This window comes from Panulirus ornatus, chromosome 47 (genome assembly GCF_036320965.1).
Source record: "Panulirus ornatus isolate Po-2019 chromosome 47, ASM3632096v1, whole genome shotgun sequence".
Classification (NCBI taxonomy): domain Eukaryota; kingdom Metazoa; phylum Arthropoda; class Malacostraca; order Decapoda; family Palinuridae; genus Panulirus; species Panulirus ornatus.
In genome coordinates, this window is record NC_092270.1 from 5,347,284 (window position 1) to 5,373,550 (window position 26,267).

General features: G+C 41.4%; 1 protein-coding gene across 2 annotated transcripts; it reads right to left on the reverse strand.

The window, feature by feature from the left end:
- LOC139763458 (lachesin-like) lies at nucleotides 1-25,566 on the reverse strand. 2 transcript variants are annotated; one of them, XM_071689531.1, is made up of 7 exons: nucleotides 25,449-25,566; nucleotides 9,772-10,573; nucleotides 6,797-6,951; nucleotides 6,291-6,501; nucleotides 5,599-5,717; nucleotides 5,028-5,205; nucleotides 1-4,707 (listed from the first exon to the last, which is right to left on the reverse strand). In XM_071689531.1, exons 2-7 carry the CDS (start codon nucleotides 9,866-9,868, stop codon nucleotides 4,577-4,579), a joined length of 891 nt encoding a protein of 296 aa, XP_071545632.1. In that variant the 5' UTR covers nucleotides 9,869-10,573; nucleotides 25,449-25,566; the 3' UTR covers nucleotides 1-4,576. The 2 variants fall into 2 exon arrangements, with proteins under 2 accessions (XP_071545632.1, XP_071545633.1); XM_071689532.1 differs by lacking the exon at nucleotides 25,449-25,566 and adding an exon at nucleotides 24,703-25,422.
- Nucleotides 25,567-26,267: the final 701 nt, after the last annotated feature.

The window sequence follows — 26,267 nt, forward strand, 5'->3', positions numbered from 1 at the left end:
ATTCAAAGTGATGTTTATTGACTTCATAGTAACATATAAATAGTCCCTTATAGTTGATATATATATTTATATATTCACATTATGAGGTGGGCAGATCTGTTATAGGCAAACAGCTTTACCAACGCCTCCCGCAAATATTTGTGGCTGTGCCTGGCAGCAATGCAAGCAAACCCTCCCAACACACACCAGCTGATCGATAGATAATTATACTCACAAAGCAGCTGACAAATAGATGATTACCTACACGTACCAGCTGACCAATAGACAGTTACCTTCCCTTACCAGCTGAGCAATTGGTAATCACATTTACACACTTGCTGATCAATGAAAGATTACCTTCACATGATAGATAACCAATATGTACTTACCTTCACACACCAGTTGACCAATAGACACTTGCATACCTTAGTTTCAAGGTATTACAGTGTAATACATTCATGGAAAATGGGAGATATAAGACAAACTCTAGAGAGTAATCTATTTTGTATCCCATTCGTTAAAAACAATGCTTCTGTTTTCTCAGCTTACATTGCAAACGTAAATTGGCTCAGGTGGGATTCGAGAGTTTTGAGAAATACCTGTAAATATGATGTGATTTTTTTTTTAAACCCCGGAGTGAACAATGAATTCAATTTGGGTCCTATGATACGGACAGCACATAGATGTATGTTTCCAAGTCTCTTTCAAGGACAGTTATATATATATATATATACATATATATATATATATATATATATATATATATATATATACATATATGTGTATGTGTGTGTGTGTGTGTGTGTGTGTGTGTGTGTGTGTCTGTGTCTGTGTGTGAGTGGGTGGGTGTTGCTCATACTCCGAGGTTACCCATACAAAAAAATCCATAATTAATAAACTTCAATCTTTACATAAAGGATGTTTTGAAAGAGCTGAAGACACAACCTAAACCTCTGTGTCTATTCGTGGTCTCTGAATCACTGTGGCACTCTATAGGAACCCCCACCATTACCACTACACTCACTCAATGAGGGACCAGTGGTATATACATATGTGTGTATAGGTGTATGTGTGGGTTGCTACCAGACACAGCCCTATGAAGAAACAATTCGAACCTATAGAGTAAGGTACAATCCACGACAACATTAATAACAACAACAAAGTCAGACGTTCAGCCAGGGCTTCGAGACTTGTTTCGAGCTTCTTCAGGAGAAGTTTGAACCTCGACGCGAAAGATTCACTTGTAGCTCTTATGAAGCTGTTGTGAACCTTATGGTCACATCTTCCTCCCTGGTTCGTCTGGTCATCCTCCTCAACACATTGTAGTCAGAGCTTCCCTAAAATGTCGTATCGTCATCGTCTAAGGTCAACAATATCGGAATCTATGAGGAGCTCACGTCTTGGAGTACGAAAACCGAAATACTTTTCCAGGAGGGAATACAGAATACAGATAGGATGGCGTTTTGGTTGTGTCATGGAAGAGTACAAAGACGTGTCAGGGAGGGAGAGGAAGGAGGCGTGTTTGTATGTGTCACTGAGGGTGTGTTCTGAGCCAAGGATGCTTATATGTGGATATGCCTTATGACACGTAGTGTTCTGTGAGGTACTGAGTTGAGTAGTCTAGGGATGAACTGAGAACGTATGGCTAAACTCCCATATGTTGTGCACTTGGAAGATCCAGGTCCTCCTGACCTATCCTTCATGGTGGTACTGGGCAGTGACCTGACCTCCCAGGACCTAATAGGTCCATCTACACAGGCATCCATAACCCACCACAACATTTCCTTGCCTTTTCTCTTACTTGTTCAGTACTCTCTTACACTCGTCTCAATCTCTTTGTCTTATTTCCCTTTACATCATTACTCTCTCTCTCTCTCTCTCTCTCTCTCTCTCTCTCTCTCTCTCTCTCTCTCTCTCTCTCTCTCTCTCTACAATGGACTAGTTGACCCGTGTACTAAACCTACATAGTATTAACTAAATCTAGTACCTGAGCTACACTAAACTAACACGTATGTATCCTAAGTCAATACTAAACTAACATTAAGTAACTGATACCTGCACTAAACCAAAACTAAGCTAACAGACCCTCATACCAAACTGATATGAAACCATCTAACTTACAAACCAGACTGCCACTAAACCACCTAATCCTTGTACTAAACTAACACTAGACCACCTAAGCCTACCAATTAGACTAGCAGTAAACCACCTAATTCTTGTAATAAACTGACATTAAACCACCTAATCCACCAGCTAGACTTATACTAAACCACCTAATCATTGTACGAAACTAACACTAAGCCACCTAACATATGTACGACACTAACATTCAACCTATTCCCTACGCTAAACTAACAAAGAACTGATTAATCCTAGCTCTAACCCTACATCCTATGAATTAATCATCCTATTGATCCATCACTGGTTATGAGAATATTAATCACTCAGTGTAGCCAGAACACGTGCATCAATATTCACTCTGTTCCATTACCTGAAAAATGTCGCCAGAAAGAAATCCAATCATTTCATTTTGCAAATGGACAGCAAAATATTTTCCACACTATCAGATTAACTTTTTGATTCCCTCTCCTTTATTATGTAATCATAACCTCTATAACTCATGTACTTTTTTTTTACTGGTTGTAGAAGACCTTATCGCTTGTAGTGATGTTGTAGATGTAGTGAAGAGGATGTCCAATGCTTGTAGAGGTCTTCAGTGCCCTCAGTGATGTCTCAGACATAGGCTGACACATACATACACACACACACACACACACACACACACACACACACACACACACACACACACACACACACGATGCAGAGGTCAGTCCATCCAGCACAGATCCCCTGGTGAAGTCGTTTACTTTAGTAGTTTGTGAGAAAATAAAAGGGAGAGAGATGGGAGGCCCTCGGTGTGTTAAAATAAGGTCAATCATCTGTATTATACATGTGGAAAGAATGGTGTTGAGGTCACAGAATCGTGGGTAGCCATGGCCACAAGATCTTAGGGAGGAAAGGTCACAGAAACCCCTAGGATTGTAAGGTCAAAGGACCTTGAAGAAGCAATGGTCATAGGATCCTGGTCAGGTAAGGTCATACGGCCCTGGGTAGAAACAAGTTCAAACATCCCTTGAATGAAGTGTCGTATATCAACCCCTCTGAGTGGTTATGTATGGAAGAAGGAAGTATACGTGTCTTTGATGATAGTCAGGTGGGAGGGAGTAGTATGAGTGAGGAAACGAAGAGGAAGTGGGGGCGAAAGTAAAGAAGTTTAGTCTTGAGTCAACCATAGTCAAGGAAGCTCCGTCAAAACACACAAGCCTTTATACACTGTACAGAATAAAAATGATTTCAATTACAAAATATACTATATACATCTTGTACCTACTCGTAAGTGACATATTATATACATCTCGTATCTACTTTTGAGTAATGGATGTTCAGTACAAATATCTGTGGTGGATGACAGGTCAGGCTGGTGGGTCACTTGAGGTCATCTTCCTCACCAGAGATCACCATAAGGTCATCAGAGGTCACAGTAAGTCACAAGAGGCTACGATGCATCACCATTGGTCATACTGGGTTACCTGAGGTCATCTCGGACACCAGAGGTCACACTGGGTCACCGGAGGTCACACTGGTTCGTCAGCGGTTATACGCCAATGATTTAGAATCATTGTATTTGTTTTCTTGTTCTCATATCAGTGAGTTACCAAAGACAATTGTATGTAGGTTGCCCAAATAGCAGGCTGCAGTCATCAGAAAGCGCACTGAGTGACCTCAAGTCACAAAGGGTCATGTGAGCTCGCCCACAGTGCTACACAATTAGAGTGCGCTTTCTGCACACACACACACACACACACACACACACACACACACACACACACACACACACACACACAAGAATGACGTGTCTGACGTCAGTTTGCAAAACCTCATCCAACTTTTCCTTCCATCTCGTTTTCTGTCACGGAAAGTTTACTCACTCGGAACCACTTCACAATTTCTTTCAGCTTCGAATCACTATCACCGTTAGCCTATACACCACAGGTGTATAGTGTATGTCACACTGTTGCCTACCATCAACCTGATGAGCATGAGGCAGGAAGATTGCGTGAGCAGTGAAAAGTGCGTGTGTCTTGACAACGATGAATCACTGCTAAGGCTGTGTTCTATCACCCTTTGGATTAGCCGTGTCGCTGCTGGCCCTGGAGGGTCAACAGAATCATCCAACAGCTGCGTCAGTTTTAGCTTAGGGGGGGGTCACTTCTGTGGCACCCCATAGCTGAGGAGAATTCAAGTCCAGCACCCTTAGCTTTGGGGGGGAGGAATCAGCTACGTCACCTTTTGCTGGAGGTAAACTAGGTCACTTTTAATTCATAGGGGGTGTGTGTGGGGTCAACCCCAGGGCGCGAGGGTCCTTGCAAAGTCTCCCAAGATCATCTTCAGACTTTGGCAATGAAACCTCACTCCACCCAGTGTGAGGTCTTCGGTCATTATCTTGCTTGCTGGTAATGGTGGTGGCTGTGGTGGTGATCGCTGGGTCCGGTGGGAGGAGGGAAGACTTTACTCACCCTGGGGTCACGTGGTCCTCCTAAGCAAGCCAGAGGAGGAAGGTCATCAAGGCGGCGACGGTGGTGTCGTCAGCGAAGCCCCTCGGAGCTGAGGACGCTGTGGTGGTTGCGGTAGAAGTGGTGCCGCGTTGCATGGCTGCTGGGTGTTCGCCTGGCGAGAGAAAGACAGAGAGAGAGAGAGGTAGAGAGAGTGTTGCAAGAGAGAGAGAGAGAGAGAGAGAGAGAGAGAGAGAGAGAGAGAGAGAGAGAGAGAGAGAGAGAGAGAGAGAGAGAGAGAGAGAGAGAAGGGTACGCTGTTAGTTGCCGCTTGAGCAAGGCGATGCAATCCACAATGGCTTGACGGGTACTCATTCTCTCCCTCTCTTTCTCTCTCTACCTGAGGACACGCATGATATGAGGACTAGCCACTGAGGGAGTGAGGAGATTTTAGGAGAGATACCTGAGGATACAAGCCATACGATGGAGACTCACCACTGAGGACGTGCAGCATGACGGAGGCCATCTCGAGCGAGGCCGGTGCGCAGGTGTAGTTGCCTGAGTCTGCCAGAGACACTGAAGGGATGGTCAGCTTTCCGATCGAGGTATCCGGCGGAATCCGGTTCACAGAGAGAATCCTATCCGAATTAGCGCTCACAACCCTTCGGTCACCCTGTGAAGGAAGAGAGGGAGACAGAGAGGAACGTCTTGCAAGATGCTGTGTCTGTCTGTTCCATGGACAGGGGAGGCCTACTGTCTGTAGACAGCAATTTTTCTCTCGTATCATAACGAGGTTTTCATAGTCTAAGATCTCCTAGTGTTGGATGATAACCAAAGAGAGATAGACAGGGAAATAGAGAGATAGACATATAGATAGATAGATAGATACATCTACCCTCGAAGACGTAGAGAATGCAACTAGATGAAGGCTAAGATCACCTTCACACAAACTATATTCTAACACTATCTATAACAATCAACAATACGTAGAGAAGTAATGAGAAAGACATCTTGAAAACGAAAAGTATAAAACTAGTCTTACTTAAATAAGTGATAAGGTACTTACGTGGTACCAGAAGATGTAAGTGGGTTCCTCAAGGGCGTTTGAGATAACGCACTTAATGTTGACAGTGGAGCCACTCTTGACGTAAAGGTCTGATTCACCTGCGATAGTCACACTGGGAGCTGAGGGAGGATGAGATCGTCAACATATTAATCCCCAAATCTTTCCTGTACCGTAGAATGATTAAAAATTCCAGTACGTTGATTAATCATCAATAACTCCCACTAACTATAAATCCCTCTGTTAACTGATTATAGATAGCTATACGTCGATGATAGACAGTCACACACTGATTGTTTTTATCAATCCCCCACACGAATTAGAAATCTTCCTATATTGATTAGAAATTCTTCTAAACAAATTATAAAATCGTTGGACACTTCGTGCAACCAGCAAGGATTACAAAATTCCTGATCATTGTACCTTGAACCAATGCCACATCCCTCAACACTTCATGTATCCCAACCCAGTTCCTGATAATTGTTTTCAAAGTGATTTTAGGACATCTCCCACGCCTTGGGGATTAAACTCCTCCTCAAGATGGACATAGAAGCGTTACAACATTCTTAGAAAAGCAATCGAAAAATAACTAAATAAGAGCTACGTCGACGTCAATATAAGGCTATAGTTCTACCTGATCAGATTAATGTCTTCCACACCTTCTTCATTAGTACCTACGTCTTGGTGTTACTTACTGATGACGCTGAGCTGAACGAAGTGGCTCATCTTGGGTTCGGTGGAAACCTGGCACTCGTAACTGCCAGCGTCTCTCTCTTGAACGTACCGCACCTGCAGCGTCCACGTCTGTGTGGGCGCCTCGTGCCAAGCTGTGAATCTCTCGTCGGCGATGAAGGTGTAGCGGTCCACCGTCAGGATGTGTGAGTCTCTGTTCCTGATCCATGACACCTACAGGAGTGTGTGTGTGTGAGAGAGAGAAAGAGAGAGAGAGAGAGAGAGAGGGTCATTTTCATCCTTAACGGAGACGCATGCGAGAAATCAAGAGATTTAATCTCCATTCTTATAGTTAGCTCCTTGACAACTGTTGACCTAGAATGAGCCACTGGCTCTAGGTGATTAACGTAAGGCGTCTATGACACGTATTACTATAACGATCGCCTCAAAACATAGAGGAAAATTCGATACAAGGAAACAAGAATTCCGTCCACAGACATGATACGAAACCAGCTTGGTGAGGACTTACCGACTTATTCCCCAGGTTCTTTATCCTGCAGGGGAGGTAGGCATGAGCCCCCAGCTGGGTGGTGATGTTCGTAGGGGACGTAGGATGGAAATGAGGCCCTGGGAAGGCCCGACGTCTATGTCGACCACGGCCAGAGGATCCGACGTCCTCCTCACCTGCGTAAGGAGAGAAGAGGTCCTGAGTCGTGATGGACGTCATCTCCAAACCAGGATTCAAAATTAGCATAAACGTATTTGATTTGCAATACTGGGAAAATGTATATAAGAAAGGCTTGTAGAATTGATGACCTAATGTCTTTAAAACAAGATTCGAATCAGTAACATTCACACGAAGTTATATAAATCTAGGGAAAAGAAGAAGAAAAGGACATTTAGTCTATGAACTCAGTCTTTGAAACATGATTCGAATGACTAAAGAAGCAATATATACTTTAAAGAACTGGGGAAAGATATATAGACGTGAGAATTTCTTTTTTGAGTCTATGAGACGCATCTTTAAAACACAATTCTCAGACGCTAAAAAGACACAGTTCGCACAGATGAAATATGGAAGAGAGTTTCCCCAGATGGTCGATGCATAGCAAGCAGATTCCAGTAATTTTCCAGCGTGGTGAACGCAGCAGCGCTCGGAGCTTCCCCCTGTTCCAGCATTCACTGGAATGGTGGGAATGAGCCTTTGAGCGATGGCATGACTGCTGGTGATAAATAATCTCAAAAGTACGAAGGCTGGAATCTCTTTGTGACATCAAGGCTGCAGAATTCAAATCTACGTTAGCTTTCTTGCTTTCTACTTCTACAGCTACCACTACTGGGGGGAACAGAGAGAGAGAGAGAGAGAGAGAGAGAGAGAGAGAGAGAGAAACCAGGGCCAAAGCCAAAGTATTCGATTATAAGTATTCAACTCGATGTATGTATATCGGAGTTCGCTTAGACTTTTAGATAACTCACTGCCAGTTGCACCTGATTCCCCCCCCTGGCCCCTGTATCCCCCAGCGTGAGTTTATCATTCGTTAATTCGAATATTTGCATAATATCAGGAGATCTAAGGTCAGGTAAGGTCAGGTAGATTTCTCCAACGAGTTAGTTGTGAAGAGAGACAAGAAAAAAAAAAAGGACACACTGAAAAGTTTAAAAGCATCGAATTGTAGGTTTCGTATTTTTGTCAGTCAAAATATTAGATATGTAAATATGAAATACTGTTTTCAAATGTCATCGAATGAACAGATCTGAGATAGAAATCATACAGCATCTAGAATGCTACGCATTTGGAAGGCTTGAATAGACGAATTACGAATCTTGAACATACGAATTTCGTATCTTTAACTTACAAATTAAGGATATTTAACTTACGATTTACGGATCTTTAACTTACGAATTGCGATCTATCTACTTATAATTGCGAAAATCTGACTTAAAAGAACCATAACTTTCTACCCTTAATGTTGCTGTTAGCTAAATAATCTTGAAATATAAAGGCAGAGGTACTCTGAAATTTCATGATAAGTATCATTAAAAAGACATTTAGACTTCACTCATCAAGACGATATGTAAATCATTTGTGATACATATTCCAACACAATGGATGTATGCAAATGAGGTCAATTTTTGTTTGTTTGTCTTTTCTCGAAAGCCAAGCCGGAGAAGAAAGTTAGTTCCTTAACAGAGTCACAGATGGGCACCACTTTTATATTCTGATCTCCAGATTGCGTCGGAGGATCGACTCATAACCAATCAATATCTGATTGTTTGAATCAGTTCCTTAATGATAGGAGTGAGTCCTGAATGTCTATCATCTGATAGTCTGAGTGTGGAAATAAGTCCCTGAGTGTTTGTTATCGGATAATCTGAATGTAGAGATGATTAGTCCTGAGTGTTCAAAGAACTGACTATCAGAATGGGTTCCAGGGTACAAATACTGATCGTCTAGAACCTGATCTTCTAAATATTCATAGAGTTATAGGTTCTTGTACGACCAGAGCATGAATATTGAAGTTATAGAAACAAATCAAAAGACGCTAAAGTCTGATTTTCCATTAGATTTTCAGGATCAAGTGGCATCAAGCTATTATATCATTGCCTAATTAGTTAGGTAAATAGTGCTAAGAATTGCCAGTATCTGATTTCGAAGTGAGTGGCAGGTTTCAGTACTATCATGTCTCAATTAGGAAGGGAGAGGTTGGAGTTTATACAGGGAACTCGCACTTTTATCTTTTTTAATAGAATCCTCAAAATATATACATATATACTTTTTTTTTTCTACGCAGAAGTAAAGTTTAGTAGTGGCAGGATTTGTAAAAAGTAATAGTTTATTACCTGTAAAAATGTGCGAACGGCCGAGCAAAACGTTCAAAACTATACTTTCCATGATAGTATTTTGTTCATAAAACTCAGAAACTTTATCACTTTCGTTGTACAGAGGGGAAGCTCACTGTGAGTCCACCCATGACGTTTCTGTCGATGGATTATGAGGCAGATGTGGGTAAGGAGCAAGAGACATACAGATAAACAGACAGACAGACAAAGAGGAAAGGATCTCGTAGACCGAAAACCAGATGGTGCTACGTTCGTCAACCAGCAACGCTGACATTTTCTGTGAACTGTAAATGTCATTCCAGACTTTTTAGATGGCGCCTAAAGTATATACAAATGATTGACAATGGCTTTAAGGTGTATAATTAAAGATAAAAAACATGAATATCATCAATAAATATATATATACACACACACACACAATAAATATATATATATACACACACACACACACACAATAAATATATATACACACACACACACACACACCCATGCATATACCTACATACACAAATCACCCATATACACATAAAGCCTTCATACACACAACGCTTGCAAACAGAAATTCCACGTACATAGAACTCCTACAAACACAAGATCTACGTACATAGAACACCTAAGTGCACAGAACATCTACGAACAGAGAGAACACTTGTGTCGACTCACCTGCTTCAGTAGGTGGAGGCGCCCGAACGTTGGACGAGGTCAAGAGAAGCAGTAAGAGTGCCACTCTCAAGGTCCGTGGCACGGCCCACACCCGCATACTGGTGGCACTGTGGGCGGACCCCCTCCTCAACCGGCCCACGTTGTTGCCACCATGGTCAAGCACCGCTACCCACCACTACCCAAACCTTCGTTGGATGAGCTTCGGGGCCGCCCTTTCCTTCGTGTGGCGAAGATGAAGCGTGGGTGCTTCCTGCTGTGCCAAAGGAGGAATGTGAGTGCCTCCTGTTGTCCCAAGGGAGGGACGTGTGTACCTCCTGCTGTGTCAAGGAAGGAGCTTGGGTGACTCTTCTTGTGACAAAGGACAAACGTGGATGTCTCCAGTTATGTTCCTGAGTATATAACGTAGATGATGACCTGGATGAGACGCAGGTCTTCCCTGTGTACTAGAGGACCAGTCTTGAGCTCTGGTCTGGTTTACGGACACTATGTCTTACGAACCACAAAGGTTGTGACTCGAAAAGTTCAAAACAATTTTTAAATTTTTCAGGAACCTCATCGTTTCGTGTAACTAGTTCTTAATCCTGGAGTTATAACAAAGTTATAACAAAGTATTCTGTTGATACCTAGATCACCACTTATTGTACATTTGTTGACTGTTCATGATATTTCATACTCTCGAAGACAGTGTTTGTTTTACGAAAGTTTTTGAAGTCTTCATGGATATGAATCATAGCTTTTTCTTTCCTAAAGTAATGCACCTTAACTAGATCTGAAGCGTCTTCTCAGTACTTCTCACTACAATCTGTCAAAGGAAAGGGACATGGAAATCAAATTATGACTGTAAAGGGAAAAAATGTTTCATACATGACTTTGGAATACACTACTGTTATCATGGCTGTATCAATGAACCTTAGCAATTCGCTGCTTCACTTGGTTACTGTGTGACCACTCTCAACTCAAGGATAAGCCAAGTTTTACAGTCTACTTCTTTCCTGACATCTCTAAGCTTTGGAAATCTATCCCTCCTCATGTCTTACCTAACTGCTACAAATTTGACCTTTTCTAAAAAGGTAAAATTCTCCTTCTTCCATATTCTCTACCATTCTCACTCTCCCCTTCTCATTTTCTTTCTATTTTATAACCTCATCTTAGGCCTGGCTTGTAGCAGGAGCCCTCAACGTTAAAAAGAGAAGCTACCTCTCTCGTATCGTGTGCACGTATGTGCGATAATCAAGATCAGTATCACCACAAGACTGTACATAAAGGCTGTGATTACTTCTGCTGACAGTGACTTGAAATAGGGACAGCGTAAGACCGTCTGGCCTACCCAATCTCCAGTACTTCACCAGCTTTTCCTTTCAGATCATCCGTAATAGAAGACGTATGAAACTATGTAGGACTGCGATAGTAGACTACGAGAAAAGAATTTGGCCACAAGGAAACAATATTCTTTTATGTATGTTGCTGTTACAGCACAATGATATATCAGAGAACTTCTGCATAGCAAAAGAAAATTTATATTCAACGCGGTAATAATATTCTATACTTTGTTGCTAAGGGAAAAAGTATATATAAATACATCAGAAAACTTTTGGAGTTGCTAAAGTTTATAATTTGTGCGGGAGACAATAGACTTCGTTACCGGAAAAAAAAGAGTAATGTTATACCTTGAGAGCCTCAGGTCTTGAGAAAGTTACTTTTCCTTACTCCACACACGAGGAAAAGAGAAGTAAGAAGTCCAACTTGAGAAATGTAAGGAGTTCCTCAGAACAAATGGAGGTTCGTTGTTTTCACACGAATACAAAGTTTCGTAACATGCGTGGCTGACACGCTCTCACTAGCGTTAAACCAGATCGATAATCACTGGCTACCAGGGAATCCCACCTCTGCTGATCTTCCTCATAACAAAACTCGAAGATATGCAAGATATTCTCATCGAACGTCTCCGAGTATTGCCGACCTATACAAATACCCAGTAGAACAGTTGAAATATATTACAGTCATCACAACCTACTTGCTTCAATGCAACCAGGTTCATCTACGAGTAAATAACTCATATGTAGGATCTAAATTAATCAGCAGCAATGGTATTGCTTGATATTTCCAATCAGTGAAGAGGTTTGGGCTCCCTGGTGAGGTGAATTGTGCACGCTTAGCCAGGCCAACGTAGACTCATCAGTGTGGGCCTGCTATTGTAGTCTTGGCCAGGCCAGCGTGGGGACTCACTAGAACAGATTTGGCCAGGCCTGCGTGGGGACTCACTAGAGCAGATTTGGCCAGGCCAGTGTGAGCCCTACTTTAAGTCTACCTTTATTACAGTGAACAATATAAACATTTTTTTTTTTTTTAACCAAGTGATTTTTACCCACATTGTCTTGGAAGTATTCAACTCTCGTCATCGACAAACTAAAGATGGGAACAGATTGACGTAAACATAAAAGTAGCCTCGTTCTTAGGCCACATGCACTCCACCAGTGAGCTAGAAGATGTTCTTATTACATGCCTGTCAGGAGACGTGAGAGTGGGGGAGGGGAGGAGGGTGTGGGTGTGGGAGACGGGCCGCTCTCCCTGCCCCACTCTCTCTCTCTCTCTCTCTCTCTCTCTCTCTCTCTCTCTCTCTCTCTCTCTCTCTCTCTCTCTCTCTCTCTCTCTCTCTCTCTCTCTCTCTCTCCGTCTCTTGAGAGGGATGGTGTTGCAGCTCGCCTCCCGTCCACACTCTTAGCCAAAGCTGTCTAAAACAGCGACCACAATGAATCGACGCGAATCGAACACCATGTTTTCCCTAATCTTTTCTTAATCCACCGTTTCACAGCACCACTTTCCTCACCCATATATCTACGGCGACTGAAGACAACATTCACCAGTTACGTGATATAAATCAAACCATCGAGGAATATCGGCATTGCTGAACACAGGAGTAGTCTAGGTCAACTATCGTGCAGAAATTGCCCAATTGCAATTCGCGAGTATAGTAACAGGAAATGACCCGTTGTTTAATGACATCAAGCACTGGTGTCAGGGATGCATGGCCTCGCATGACCCAGTACGAGTACATGGAAGGATCTCTAACGTCACTTCATACTGGGAATGTAAGACAACACAACGAAACGATGGAATTACTGCATCACTGGCACCCCAATCACTACGTAGAGTGAGAACTATAGATTAGATGATTAACGAGAATAATTATCGAGGATGATTGTCTGGAAATATGAATTCGGATGATTATTCGTATGATTACCTGGATGATACACCTCGAGCAAATGTCTAGGATTATTACCTGGTATGATTACTTCGAATGATGCCTTACTATCATAACCTATCATGATTATCTACTGTAATTACTTTAGATGATGACTTAGGATTTCCTAGAATAATTGCATGGGACGATTTATCCACGGTGATTAATGGGGTAGTTGAAGAAATTATGTGATTATCTGGTATGATATTACCCATGAATCACACATATCATAACATGGAAAAACAAAATGACCTCTCGTCATCCCACTCCTCTCACCATATGACCCTTCTCATATGCACAGGTCAACCAAACACCCATGGAATTACTCAGTCATTATCCATGACTCGATCACTCATCATGGTTCAAGTATGGTCTTAATGATCGTTGACCTGTAGTTACATGAAAGTCCTCCAGTTCATTCCATGACTATATCATTTATGACGTGAAAGAATTATATCTAAAATTCTTATCTAAATGCTAATATATTTGAACGGGTGCTCATGACACCGCATGACAGTTGCTTCATTTCTCTAATCAATACTTAATTAATCACACACCAACAGCAGGCACCAGTCACTGCAAACAGGATATTCAAAATAAACAGTCAGGTGATTTCTCACCTTCAAATGAGGTGAAGTCATGTGGTGTACCAGCGGAGTGAGGTGTAATAGTGAGGTGAGAAAGGACACCTTAAGTGTTAGTTCAAAAGAGAAGTTGGACATGGAGGAAGGTAACAACTTTCACTTATTGTCATTACGTCTCATAATTCTACGATTTTAGTGATGCAATGGTGTGCCTGTCAGTACTTGCGTTTCTCAAATCCAAAGCTTAAATGTTTAATTCGCACTGTATTTATATCAAACCTTGACTTCACTGAACATTTTTTCGTAAGAATAGAATAAAAAAACGTTCTATGGGTCTGAGCAAGACAATATCGATAGACATTATACTGAATGTCCTTCAACTTCACGACACATTTAAAGAGGTACTAGAATTTCTCTAGGTTCGACCTACAGCCCTGAAAATAGACATATATGTATATACCAATTATGTATTTGAATAATGCATAGAAATAGAAATTCTCATAAGTGTAAAGCATAATCGCTGACACATAGCAAGAACAACAACTCAGAGCACGACAAGGTATCTAAACCTTTGATCTAATGTAGAAATCCTGGATGTAGAAAATTTGATAACCAGAACAGAATCAATTCGATAAGAAGAAGTTGATAATTACTGACCAAAGCAGCCTCTAATTAGTAAAGAGATATCATTATTACTTCGAGTACTTTATCATCAGTAAGGAATTATTGTAATTACTCAGAGTTCTCTCTTATTAGGAAATTAAAGTAGTTAATTGCTACTTCACCAACCCTCTTATTGGTAAGAGTTCTTCCAGATTGTTAAAGAAATAAAGATTAGAGGTTTTAACATGAAATACCAAGAGTCATATTTCTCAGGAAATGTACCGAGGAAGATCTTATGTCTTGTGGTGTCATAAAGACAGAAGGAGATCGGGTTTCTTCCTCACAAAAGGTGTTGAGGTACAAACATTGTAAGACAACTTGTATGATAAACGACGGGTAAAACAACACATGCATTTAAGGCCTTTTTTTTCTTTGTACTTAGTCTTGAGATTAGCGTGAAGGCGACGCAGACATAAATCTGAGCCAGTCTTCATTGTGTATAATCGAGGATTGTACCTTCCGCTGTAGCTGTGAGTAGAGGGTTGAATTTAAATCAATGCTACCGTGTATTACATCCGGGACACTTTATGTTTCATGCTTTTGTTGTGGGCCCTCTTTGTCTAGTCTAACTGCTTGAGTATAGATGATCTGGTTCCAACGACTGGCCAAGATAAAGGCAAAATGGTGTTCTCTGTAGTGTTGAAATCGTAAACATGATCGACCTACACTCGTATGTACAGAAAGGTCATAAATACGGTAACGTAATCCCTTGGAGTACGAAAACTTGTCCCCTTGAGTACGAAGACTTACCCTGTTGAATACTACAACTTAACCACTTGAGTACGACGACATATCTCTTTAATTACGACAACTTAACACCTTTTAGTACGATTATTTAACGCATAAAGGTTAAGTCATCGTACTCAAACCTTCAAGTCTTCGTATTCAAGGAGTTAAATCGTCGAATCCACCTCTTAAAAATAACACTTAAGGATCCAACACCGAAAATCTTAAGCAGCGAGAAGTAAAGTGATAAAGACTCATTCCTCCCTGTAAGTTGTAAGTTGAGCTGTTTCTTTTCCCAAATGTGACTTAATGAGAGACCATTAGGTCTTCATAAAGAATGTACACATCCCACCAACTCGGCGTAAATTAAGATGTAATTAAACCACAGTGAGACAGAGGGAATTTTTGCATAAGAAATACCTTTGATGATATGATTTCTTTGATGTGAAGGAATGTGGTATATGTTTGTGGTGCAATTGTTGCAGTGTGTTATATGTGTTTCGGTGTAGGTCACGAATGAACAGAGTTGACTCATTCGTGTGTAGTCTTTCGTATGCTAATTGGTGTAGCCAGAGGTGTGTACTGTACACAGATACTGGAGCAGACAACCAGCCAAGTAGATGGTAATGGGTAAGTATGAGGAAGAGTACTTGGTTAAAGCTAAGTTATCACTGTGTTAACTACTGTTCAGCCACCATGACTGTCAGATGAGTGACGATAATTTGTCTATTGTGTCGTGTGTGTGTGTGTGTGTGTGTGTGTGTGTGTGTGTGTGTGTGTGTGGGTGTGTGTGTGGGTGGGTGTGTACATGCATATGAACAAGGAGCAAAGACATGGTATATGTAAACAAGGTTAAGAAACGGGAGAACACGAAAGTAAACCTCTTTCCCTGTAACACACACACACACACACACACACACACACACACACACACACACACACATACGGTACGTTTGAAAGAAAGAAAACATCGAAAGGCTCTCAGATTTTTCGTTCCCTTCAGAATGCACTTCTGAAATCTATTAAGGAACCTTCCATCCACTTAATGAAGAATGAACCCATTTTACATCCTCTCTCTCTCTCTCTCTCTCTCTCTCTCTCTCTCTCTCTCTCTCTCTCTCTCTCTCTCTCTCTCTCCTCTCAGAGCTCAGCATCATTCACAACCAGTCGACAGCAAAGCATTAGCACTGTTTCTATAACGCAGTTCATTCTATCATCTCCAGGTCTGGTGTATAATGTATATCAACCTTAGCCCTTGAGCAAAGCCTTAGGCCTGAGGCCCGTGCATGGGAAAGGTGGGGTCCGTAAGTACTGTCGGGGAGGGACGTGAATGGTCCGAACGAAGGTCCGTCATGGTAGGATAGGACCGTGTGTGTGTGTTGTACGTAGAGGCGCCTGGAGGCACGTCTGTGACCCAAGTGTTTTCAGTAAAGGTAGGAGTTGTATTATCATCATTATCACTTTTATCATTATTATCATTATCATTATATGATCGTTGTTATTACTATCATTATTATTATTATTACTATTATCACAATCATTATTATTATTATCATTATCATTACCATTACTGTTATAATCATTATTAATACTATCATTATTATCATTATCATTATCATCATAGATCCTCTTACATTTTACGTTTTGAATTCCTTATAATTACCGAAGCTGTCGTCAAATGTTTGTTCCAATACTTTTCATACTTAAGTCTCCACACAGACCATTAGCCTAACACTACTTATTTGTTTTGTCCCGTATGACTGTTTCCCTTGGCAATATAAATACTTAATGATTCAAGTTTTACACCCTTATAAGAAGATACATTTCGTAAATGAATTCAATAGTTTTATAACCATATTAATACAACGAAATTCGTTTTTAAAAGAATCAAACTGTCAGGGAGGAGGTGGAGGAGGAGGGAGGAGAAGTCTGTTCAGTTTTCAATGGCGGAGATTCAATTTAATTCTCTATAGGGCCGAGTATTGTATACCCATATCTGTGTCTGTCATCACGTCCGCCTGTCTGTCTGTCTATCTGTCTGTCTAGTGCCTGTAGAGGGGAAGGGGAGAGGATAGAGACACCTGGTGTCATGAACCACGGAAAGTAATGGTTTTCGCGTCGACTGCAGTTTTGGCCAGTGTCATTCGTGCACAGGTTGGGGGGAGGGAAGGACTGACAACCCCCCCTAACCCCCCCACCCCTGGACAACAGTGTTGCCAGATGTCACGTTAGAAAGGGGAGAAACCTAAACGAACGGTGGAGGTGACAACCATATCATTTATAATCGTAATTTAAGCAATTGCGACCTATAAATGTTGACTACAACATATTGTAATGGGGGTAGATGGAAGGCAAAAGAGTAAACGATACATTCTGTTGATGTACGACGACTACCACCGCGCTGATAGGTAGGGGGTCGGTCTATGTGGCTTGGGTCGTCTCCCATCACCCAGGTCGCACTTGTATCGTAGTCACGCACTCCTGCCACTACCGGTTGGGTGATGAAAGGGTGCGTTCCCTGCGGGTGTGTGCTGCAAAGTGAGTGTGTGTTAGTGTAGTGTGTTCATACACACACACACATACACGCACATATGCAACGAACTGCATATGGGGGGGCCGCAAGAGCCTGCCTTGGAAGGCAGTAATAAAGATACATCTAGTGTGGAAAGGGTGGTCAAAACTCACATGATATGGCGGAGGAGTTGTTACTTCAGTGTGTTATGTTCCAGATCAATATTCACCAAAGGGATAGACATCTTAGCGAGAGAGTAATGCCCTCCGTCATCCTGACATATGCTCGGGGTCTCTCTCCAATACCTTCCATGAATTCCTTATTCAAAATATCAAAAGCAAAAGTTTATCTTCACAATACATCAGACCCTGTGATCTATAATGATTGATAGACCATTACTCCTTCATACATGGCTTTTATGATCCTTTTTTGGGTACTGTATCATGTATGAATATCCTCCTGTACCTTCAGTGTCGATAATGGTAGGAAGACGAGGTGGGTATTATCAGTGGAGGCAGAAATCATTCTTGCTTCTTCTCTCTCTCTCTCTCTCTCTCTCTCTCTCTCTCTCTCTCTCTCTCTCTCTCTCTCTTGAACACCTGACCATATAGAGATAGCTCATCATCTCTCCCTCAGTTTACAAAACATGAACTCATCATTTTACGCCATATTACACATGTTAACTTCGTCCTAGCTAATCTAAGTACAGTTCCATGTAATGCCCATTCATTTCCAAGTTCTTTAATTTTAATCCACCTTTGAAACCTTTCATCCTTCCTTATCATCCAAATAGCTACATCCCATTAGAACTATACCATATGCATAAAACCAAGAGCTTCGACCTTAATGCACCTTCAGAACTCTTTTGACACCATAACCTTCCATTAGCCAAAATCGTCTTAGTTATTCATCTGGTAATAATATATGAATATCCTTGATGATGGAGACCATTCAGAACTCCAGATCTTTATCCTTAAACTAATTGGATTATGTGACACTATCACAGATTCAATTTCCCTCTATTCATATACAAGAAAAAAAAAACCTTCTTTGCTTGAAAATTATTATAATTTCAAATCTTGGAGGATAAAGATATACAGACTTGCTTTTCACAGATTATATGTTTCGGGTTTTAATATCTACGTTGGAGAAAATGTAGTTCATGTAGATACAGTTTGGCATATGTTTATCCTTATAGGATCTCAGTGAAACACACATGGCTATCCTTCTCTTCTCTCTTGGCGCTAGAACATACGCCTTCCAGCCACTGTTGGCGTTAGAAAATACGCATTTTATCCAATGTTGACCCTGGAACATACGCATTGCAGCCAATATTAGCACTAGAACATACGCTTTCTATCCAATGTTGACAGTGGAACACACATACATCCCAGCCAACACCAGGACTAGAACAGTTACATTCCAACCAATGTTGGCACTAGAATGTACACAACCCAGCCAATAAAAAGGAAATTGGGAAACCTTTTGCATGTGTGTGTGTGTGTGTGTGTGTGTGTGTGTGTGAGTGTGTGAGTGTGTGAGTGTGTGTGTGTGTGTGTGTTAATTCTTACAATATATCAAACAAACTCACCTTTTTTTTGTACGTATCTCTCAGGCTCTAATGACACTTTCCTCTAAATTATAACACTTTGCTTTTTATCTGTGATATCATTCTAGTTAATCATCTCTCCTGCTATTCTTACGCTCCATGTTATTACCATTCATGTTATTTCTCCTCTTTTCTGCCTTAGTATAGGCATGGATGTCCATTTTTCTTTACATTGCACAAGATTCTAATCAAACAATTACCTTTTCGTATGTTTCTCTCCCCCAGTTTCCCTCTGCTTCACTTCTCGTTTCGTTTCATCAATCAAATTCTCACTGATATTCAACATTTATAGAGGTTAATGGGAACTTCCATTAAAAGAAATGCATTATAACGAAATATTTATGTTTCATAAAAGTCTGTTAACAATTGACTCTCGTTCAACTTATTCATTCGAACATTTGTAACCAAATTAATTGTCTAATCCTATATTTGAATTGATCTATCAGCTCTTTAAGGGAATTGAATTACATGTGTTATCTTCCTACGTATATCTTCAAATCTGTCGTACCTACATGACCCAGATTCTGGATGTACGTACTTCACAATCTGGAGAAGGGTTTAACCCCCTCTGCTTTGGCCTTGAAGACCACTGGGAAGTCAGGCAAAGAACGATTTTCTAAAGCCTCGCGCATTACACTTAGGTGCCTCTGCACGCATTCAGAATAGATCTGGCAGACTCGGTTTATACTAAAGGTACCTCAAGATAAAAGGTACCAGAGTCTGACCTTAAAGGCCAACAAAGCCCAGCTTTCAAAGTGATTATCATGAAAGCCATTTATCCCCCGTGGATCGCTTGGTACCTCAACTAGTTATTAGTATTTCAAAGACTGTGTATCTCTCTGTGTATATCCATTTTCATCACAGTGGTTATAGTATTAGCATTGAAAACCATTTACTACACGGTTTATCAGTGATTTCATTCCTCGTTGGATTTGACAGCAGGATTAGCCACCAGCGCTGTCGTATGGACGTGAGGCTCAGGCCTTGAACGGAAAGGAGAGGAGGAGAGTGGACGTGTTGGAAAATGAAATACCTAAAGGACGATTTACATTGTGAGAGGCGGGGTTGATCACGTGAGGAATGGTAGTGTAAGAGAGAGAAAGAGAGCGAGGTGTGGTAGTAGACATAGAGGGATTGAGAGGGCTGACTAGGTGTGCTGAAATGGTTTGGACATATGGAGAGGATGAGTGACGAAAGACTAACTGAGAGGATTCATGTGTCACAAGGGAATGAAGTAAAGGGAAACAGAGAAACTAAAGTAGGGGTTTTCCTGTCGTTCCGAGGATGCACTACAGTCAGGAGCAGGGAAAGATGGACTCCTTTGAAGCAGGAAAATCCTCTATCAGTGTGTTCCCTCTTGGTCTGATAACAACAATACATCCTTATCGAAGGTAACTTTTCACTCGCGGTGTAACCACATGCAGGTGGAGTCTGGTAACACACACACACACACACACACACACACACACAAACACACACACACACACACACACACACACATTATCAATATGCTCCGCCTAGCAAACGTGTTGAAATTACGACCTCTGTTATTAAAAAGAAACTCACAATAGCAGGAAAGTTGCTCCGAGTTTATGAGCCATATTAGAATGTGTTTCCTTTATCATAGCTAAGCATTTACTGCAAGATACTTGGAGCATCTGAAACTTTCGGTGTAAGTCTAACGCATCCCAGCTTAATCCAGGGCTTATCCCCAGCTCAAGCTGGAGTTAGCACGAAGCTTAGTATTCTTTTAAGCCATCATGCTGACACTAACAACACGAGCTCATCCTCCAGCATTGTACGTTTATTCATATGTATACATAGTCATCACATATGTATGATTAGACCTCTTGAACACAGGTGTAAAGAATGAAATGCATATACACCTCCTCCATAAGTACATGAAGAGATGAAATGAATATCATACATCATTCAGTGCATATTATTCATAAGGATTATGTTGCATCTATTTTTCTGTCTTTTTGCAGCGTTAGCTAGATCTGTAATGCCATATATATATATATATATATATATATATATATATATATATATATATATATATATATATATATATATATATATATATATATGAGAGAGAGTTTCCTTGAGGTTATTTTTACAAAATAGTCAATTAGCCAAATCCCAATTGTCGTTAGTGCAATGAACAATCATTCCTAGACTTCGATTTGGACAGATGTTATTCTACTTCGACAATAATTGGAGTTTGTCTTAGTCGGGCGAGTTTTCTGAGATATCAATTTGACGACAGACAGACAGACAGACAGACAAACGGACGAGCGGAGAGAACAGCTGGCATTTGTCAAGTGACTGGCCATTGCCAACTACATCTGCATTTTGCAACCGGATTGGGTTTTCACCCAAGTTTTCCTCCCTCTTGGTGTATGAATCTTTGTTTTTTTCAAGATGTCTTTACGTCCTGTTGATATCATTTATATCAAAAACAAATACTCTACACAACCTCAAAGGAGAAAGAACGATGTTTACTCTATCTATCTGATCCACTGTGCGGTGGTTTGCTTCACTGACAATGAATCTGTAAACCAAGGTTCGAAACTCAGTCTCAGGCAGTCAGATGTTCACAGATTCTGAAGCTGTAAATCCTCCTTCCCCCTTTGTCTCTCCTTCATCTTGAGGAGGCAGACTGCAGGACTTGCCTGGGTAAGGTGACTCAACTAAGGCAGGCTGAAGAGGCCAAAATATAAGTGACGAAAGTCGTGGTAAGGAGGGGAGTGGGTCACTGCATCGATACACAGACATGACTCGAGAGTATATGAATCAGTTCCCGTTCTATACACAGCGAATCACATGCCAAAAATGCTTGATACAACATCGTGCATCATCAAACGCAAACAGTGCATAAATCAGTACCATAACCTTGTAGACAGAACGAAACGAGGGGGGTGGTGGTGTGTGAGTTAGGACTATAACTTAAGAAACACTGTCAATCAGAAGGCAGATGTATGTGAGTTAGAACCATAATGTACGATACACAGTCAACCAAGATCTACCGATGCGTGAGTTAAGACCTTAACGTACGATACACAGACAGCAAGAGAAAGCGGTGCGTGAGTCAGGACCAACACGTACGATACGCAGCCAACCAGAAACTACCAGTATGTGAGTGTAGGACTGCACCGTACAGCCAACCAGGACACAGTGGTACGTGAGTTTGGACCATAGCGTACGATCCACCAACTAGTCGTCACGCACATACACCTTGTAAAGGCCTTATTGCCTGTTCCCACGACCGAAATTAATATCGTCTTCGGCGTTTTTATGTTCGCGAATAAAAGAAAGAGATCATTATCGGGTATTTAGGTCGTGATATACGATACGTCAAAGATCGTACAAATGCCTTCATTATTCTCTTGCTTATTATTTCCCTATCGACGTTTCCGTTTACTCTAATTGCCAGTAAACATACAATTAGGTTAAGAAAAAAAAAGAACGCTGGTTTTCAATTATGAATTTTATGATTCTTTTATGGTAATGTCTTCTTATGATGTCTATAAATATGTTGCAAAGTGAGACAAACGAATTCTTCTGTCATGTTTGTGTGCCATGTAATTATCACTATCCCAACCACATCAGACAAAAGAAAACCTTTCTAATATAGAATTAAATCCTCCAACACCTGCAGAATAAACAAAAGAGAGATAGATATACGCATCGAGGCTCAGATCATAGGATTGTAGTCTATAAAACATACTCTACTCCTCTATGCTCTTTACAACCATCTTAATCAAACATAGAAAATACATGCTATCAACACCTCCAGTCCTTACTTAAGCCACCTTGGGCGAATCACGGTTTTATGACGAATAAACCAATGGTTTAACCAATCTCTCTGTTTGAGTCTGGCCACGCCAAGAGCACTGGGAAGACACACACCAGCAGACCATACTCACCAAAACCACCACAGATGGTGAAAGAACCTAGCTTTCATCTCACCAATACCTTGGCGAAGTCGGGGCGTGGTGGCTTCTTTCGGGGGGGAGAATGGGGGTGGGGGGAGTGAGGGGAGTGCTCTAACTCCCCATGGGGCCACCCCTGAACAGCCATGGCATTATCCAGCCCTCAGTAGGATGTAGGAAATAAGCAAAGGCTTCGCTGTTATATTTTGACCATTATCCTCCTACGTCCATTAAGATAGAAAGGAACCATAAGAATTTATCATCTAATTTCACATTGACACTTCACGTACTCAGCACATCCCCTGTGTTGACCTTAAGATCTAACGTAGTGGCTTATAAGTTAAAGCTTACATAAAGCTAAAACTTACACCCCAAGCGCTAACTCGTTCGTTTTGTCGCTGTGCTTAGGGTAGCGATGAAGGCCTTATAACGACCTTGGTAGTTCACAGGTCTAAAAGCCCAAACCAACCAACCAACCAACTGCTTCAGACAAGGATCATGTACACAGGGCGAGTGTGTATGGTGCGCTGGTTATTCTGAACGCCAGAAGGTGTTCAAGATTTACGGGTTCGTGGTTGTAAATGAACGCCGACGACCTTACAGACCCCCAGCATTCAACGGGACTAAAGCGTTCACCCCAAAAATGGAACTAACCAATGTCAACAGAAATATTTATCGATATATATATATATATATATATATATATATATATATATATATATATATATATATATATATATATATATATATATATATATTTCATGAGACAACATCTTGGAGAACTGAAAAACTGAAAGGGAAATTGAGTTATTAGGCTAAAAGGTAAATACTGTAAATGTCGCTATTCATTAGCGCCTCAAAAGTATGATTCTCCTACTGATCATTCTCTACAGAATGAAAGAAAATAAAAAAAAAACTGGCCATAAGAAAGAGAAAATCAACACCCGTGTCTTATATTATCATCATTATTCATAGCCATCATATTTCTCCATCCTGTGATTAAGCGCTGAAGCACGACGGTACGATTGTTTTGCACGACGGTACGATCCTTGGGCACGACGGTACGACCCTTGAGCACAACGATACGGCCCTTGAGCACGACGGTTCGACCCTTGAGCACAACGATGGTACGACCCTTGAACACGACCGTGCGATCCTTGGGCACGGCGGTACAATCCTTGGGCACGATGGTACGGCCCTTGGGCACGACGGTAAAATCCTTGAGCACGACGGTACGACCCTTGAGCACGACGGTACGACCCTTGAGCACGACGGTACGATCCATTTGTCCGATGACGTGAAGATCAGGCCACCATGACCAAGGGTCGTCTGTCGTACACAAGGGTCGTACTGTTGTGGCTAAAGGAGTTATTGGATAGTTGATAAATCGGTTCTATACTTTGCTAAGCTGACATTGCGTTATGACATTTGACGAGCACTAGTCTCCTGGCGTTCCTTATTTTGAATCACAGAATAGAGAATATGATGTGTGTCACCCGATAAAGACCTTGCATAAATCAGAAAATAAGGCTTTATATATATATATATATATATATATATATATATATATATATATATATATATATATATATATATATATATACGATTGTTTCAGATAGAATAGTCTTACACCTTTTGCTTTCTTAATCCACCTAACCTACCTTCACTGGCTAACTCTGAACACTGAATCGGGGCAACGAGGCTGGCTCTAAATCTAAATCCTTGAGCCAAAAGCATCTTCGAGGTGGCCACGTCCGACCCATTCTCCAAGAACCATTACCAAGAGTCGAAGCTCAGGTGACCAAACCAGACTTACTCTCAGATTATTCTTTACATAAGTAGCTCAGCCTCCACAGGAAGTAGCCTGGGAACTGTTTCAAAAGAACGGTCTCGACACTGCTTCATAAGACTCGTGGAAGGGAACTTGATTTTGGCCATATTTTTTTTTCCCTCCCCCCGCTTTCCTCTTGTGTTTGGTGGAGGTGCACGGTTGAGGAAACCGTCGCTACACCCACTCTCAGGGTGAATGATACATGAGTCTTGCGTACCACACCAACAGCCGAAGGATAAAATGATTTAGTCCCTCCGTCAGAAAATGCCAGGGCTCTTCCCAAAGTATTACAGGAGAGTTTTAAATACACGTATATAAGTCTTCACTTTTCTGTAATAGATAAGCCATAACTTTCCTCTAGATCAATCACATAGATCACAAAATGTTGATGTATGTAGAAGTAAGTGAAAGAAAAATACACCACGACACATATCTACCAAATGTTTGTTGATATTGACTCTTCTTTTTTTTTAGGGAGAAAACACTCATTTCTTCAATTTGTTTTGTATATTGCATGTATACACACGAGCAGAAGACTTCACGCGACAAAAGAACATCAAGTTAGTATTAATTTACTTGCTGATCACTGCCAGATGGGTAAGACATAGACGACACTTATTTATACACCGATCAGCGGACCGGGGTCTTAAGGGACACGGGACAGACACGCGTCTACCCCTATCAACCGTCGGCGGCACACTGACTCTCTCGTCCCTTCAACCGCCGCCACCAACCGTCATCGCCGCCACCCGGCACCGCCCGCGCCTGCGCAATGGCCACCCACCTGACCATCACCCTTCAGGCTGTCACCTTCATCATCCCCGATAACGTCTTCGTCGTCGCCACCTTCACCTTATTACCTTACCCCCGCAAGAGGCAATGGACGGGGTAGCCTCGGCAGTGTTAAGAGATTCATACGGTTCGAAAAGCCTTCGTCAGGAGGGAAGAGCTGAAGGAAAGAGAGAGCAAAGTCAACATCTTTTAAGCAAGCCCTTGGGCATGAAGACCTGGTACTTGACCTGGCTCTTGAAGCCTGACATTTGACCATACCCTTCAAGGATCAGGTCACAAACTTTAGTGCCATCGCATCTAAAGGTTGCACAGTCGTGCTCAAAAGTCGTAACGTCGTACTCGAGGGTTTTGCCATCGTTCTCAAGGGGATTAAAACTGTCCCAGTTTTTCGTTAAGAATTTAAGATAGTCTTGTTGACATTTCATCATGGAATCGTATCTTTTTTTATTTCCCTTGCATTCTTACTACTTTCGTTATATTTCACAGGTCGCAAAGAAAAGGGACAAAAAAATAATGGAATGGCAGTTCTGAGGGTACATAATTTGACCCCACGAATTCTCCTAGGTGCACGACAGCACAAAGGTGGTTTGACCTGATGTTACT

Excerpts from the sequence above, each read along its gene's own strand:
- LOC139763458 (XM_071689531.1), bottom strand. The coding sequence starts at position 9,868 with ATGCGGGTGTGGGCCGTGCCACGGACCTTGAGAGTGGCACTCTTACTG. Across the intron at positions 5,718-6,290 it reads CGTTCAGCTCAGCGTCATCA|CTCCCAGTGTGACTATCGCA; the intron begins GTAAGTAACACC and ends ATCCTCCCTCAG. Across the intron at positions 4,708-5,027 it reads CATGCTGCACGTCCTCAGTG|GCGAACACCCAGCAGCCATG; the intron begins GTGAGTCTCCAT and ends TTCTCTCGCCAG.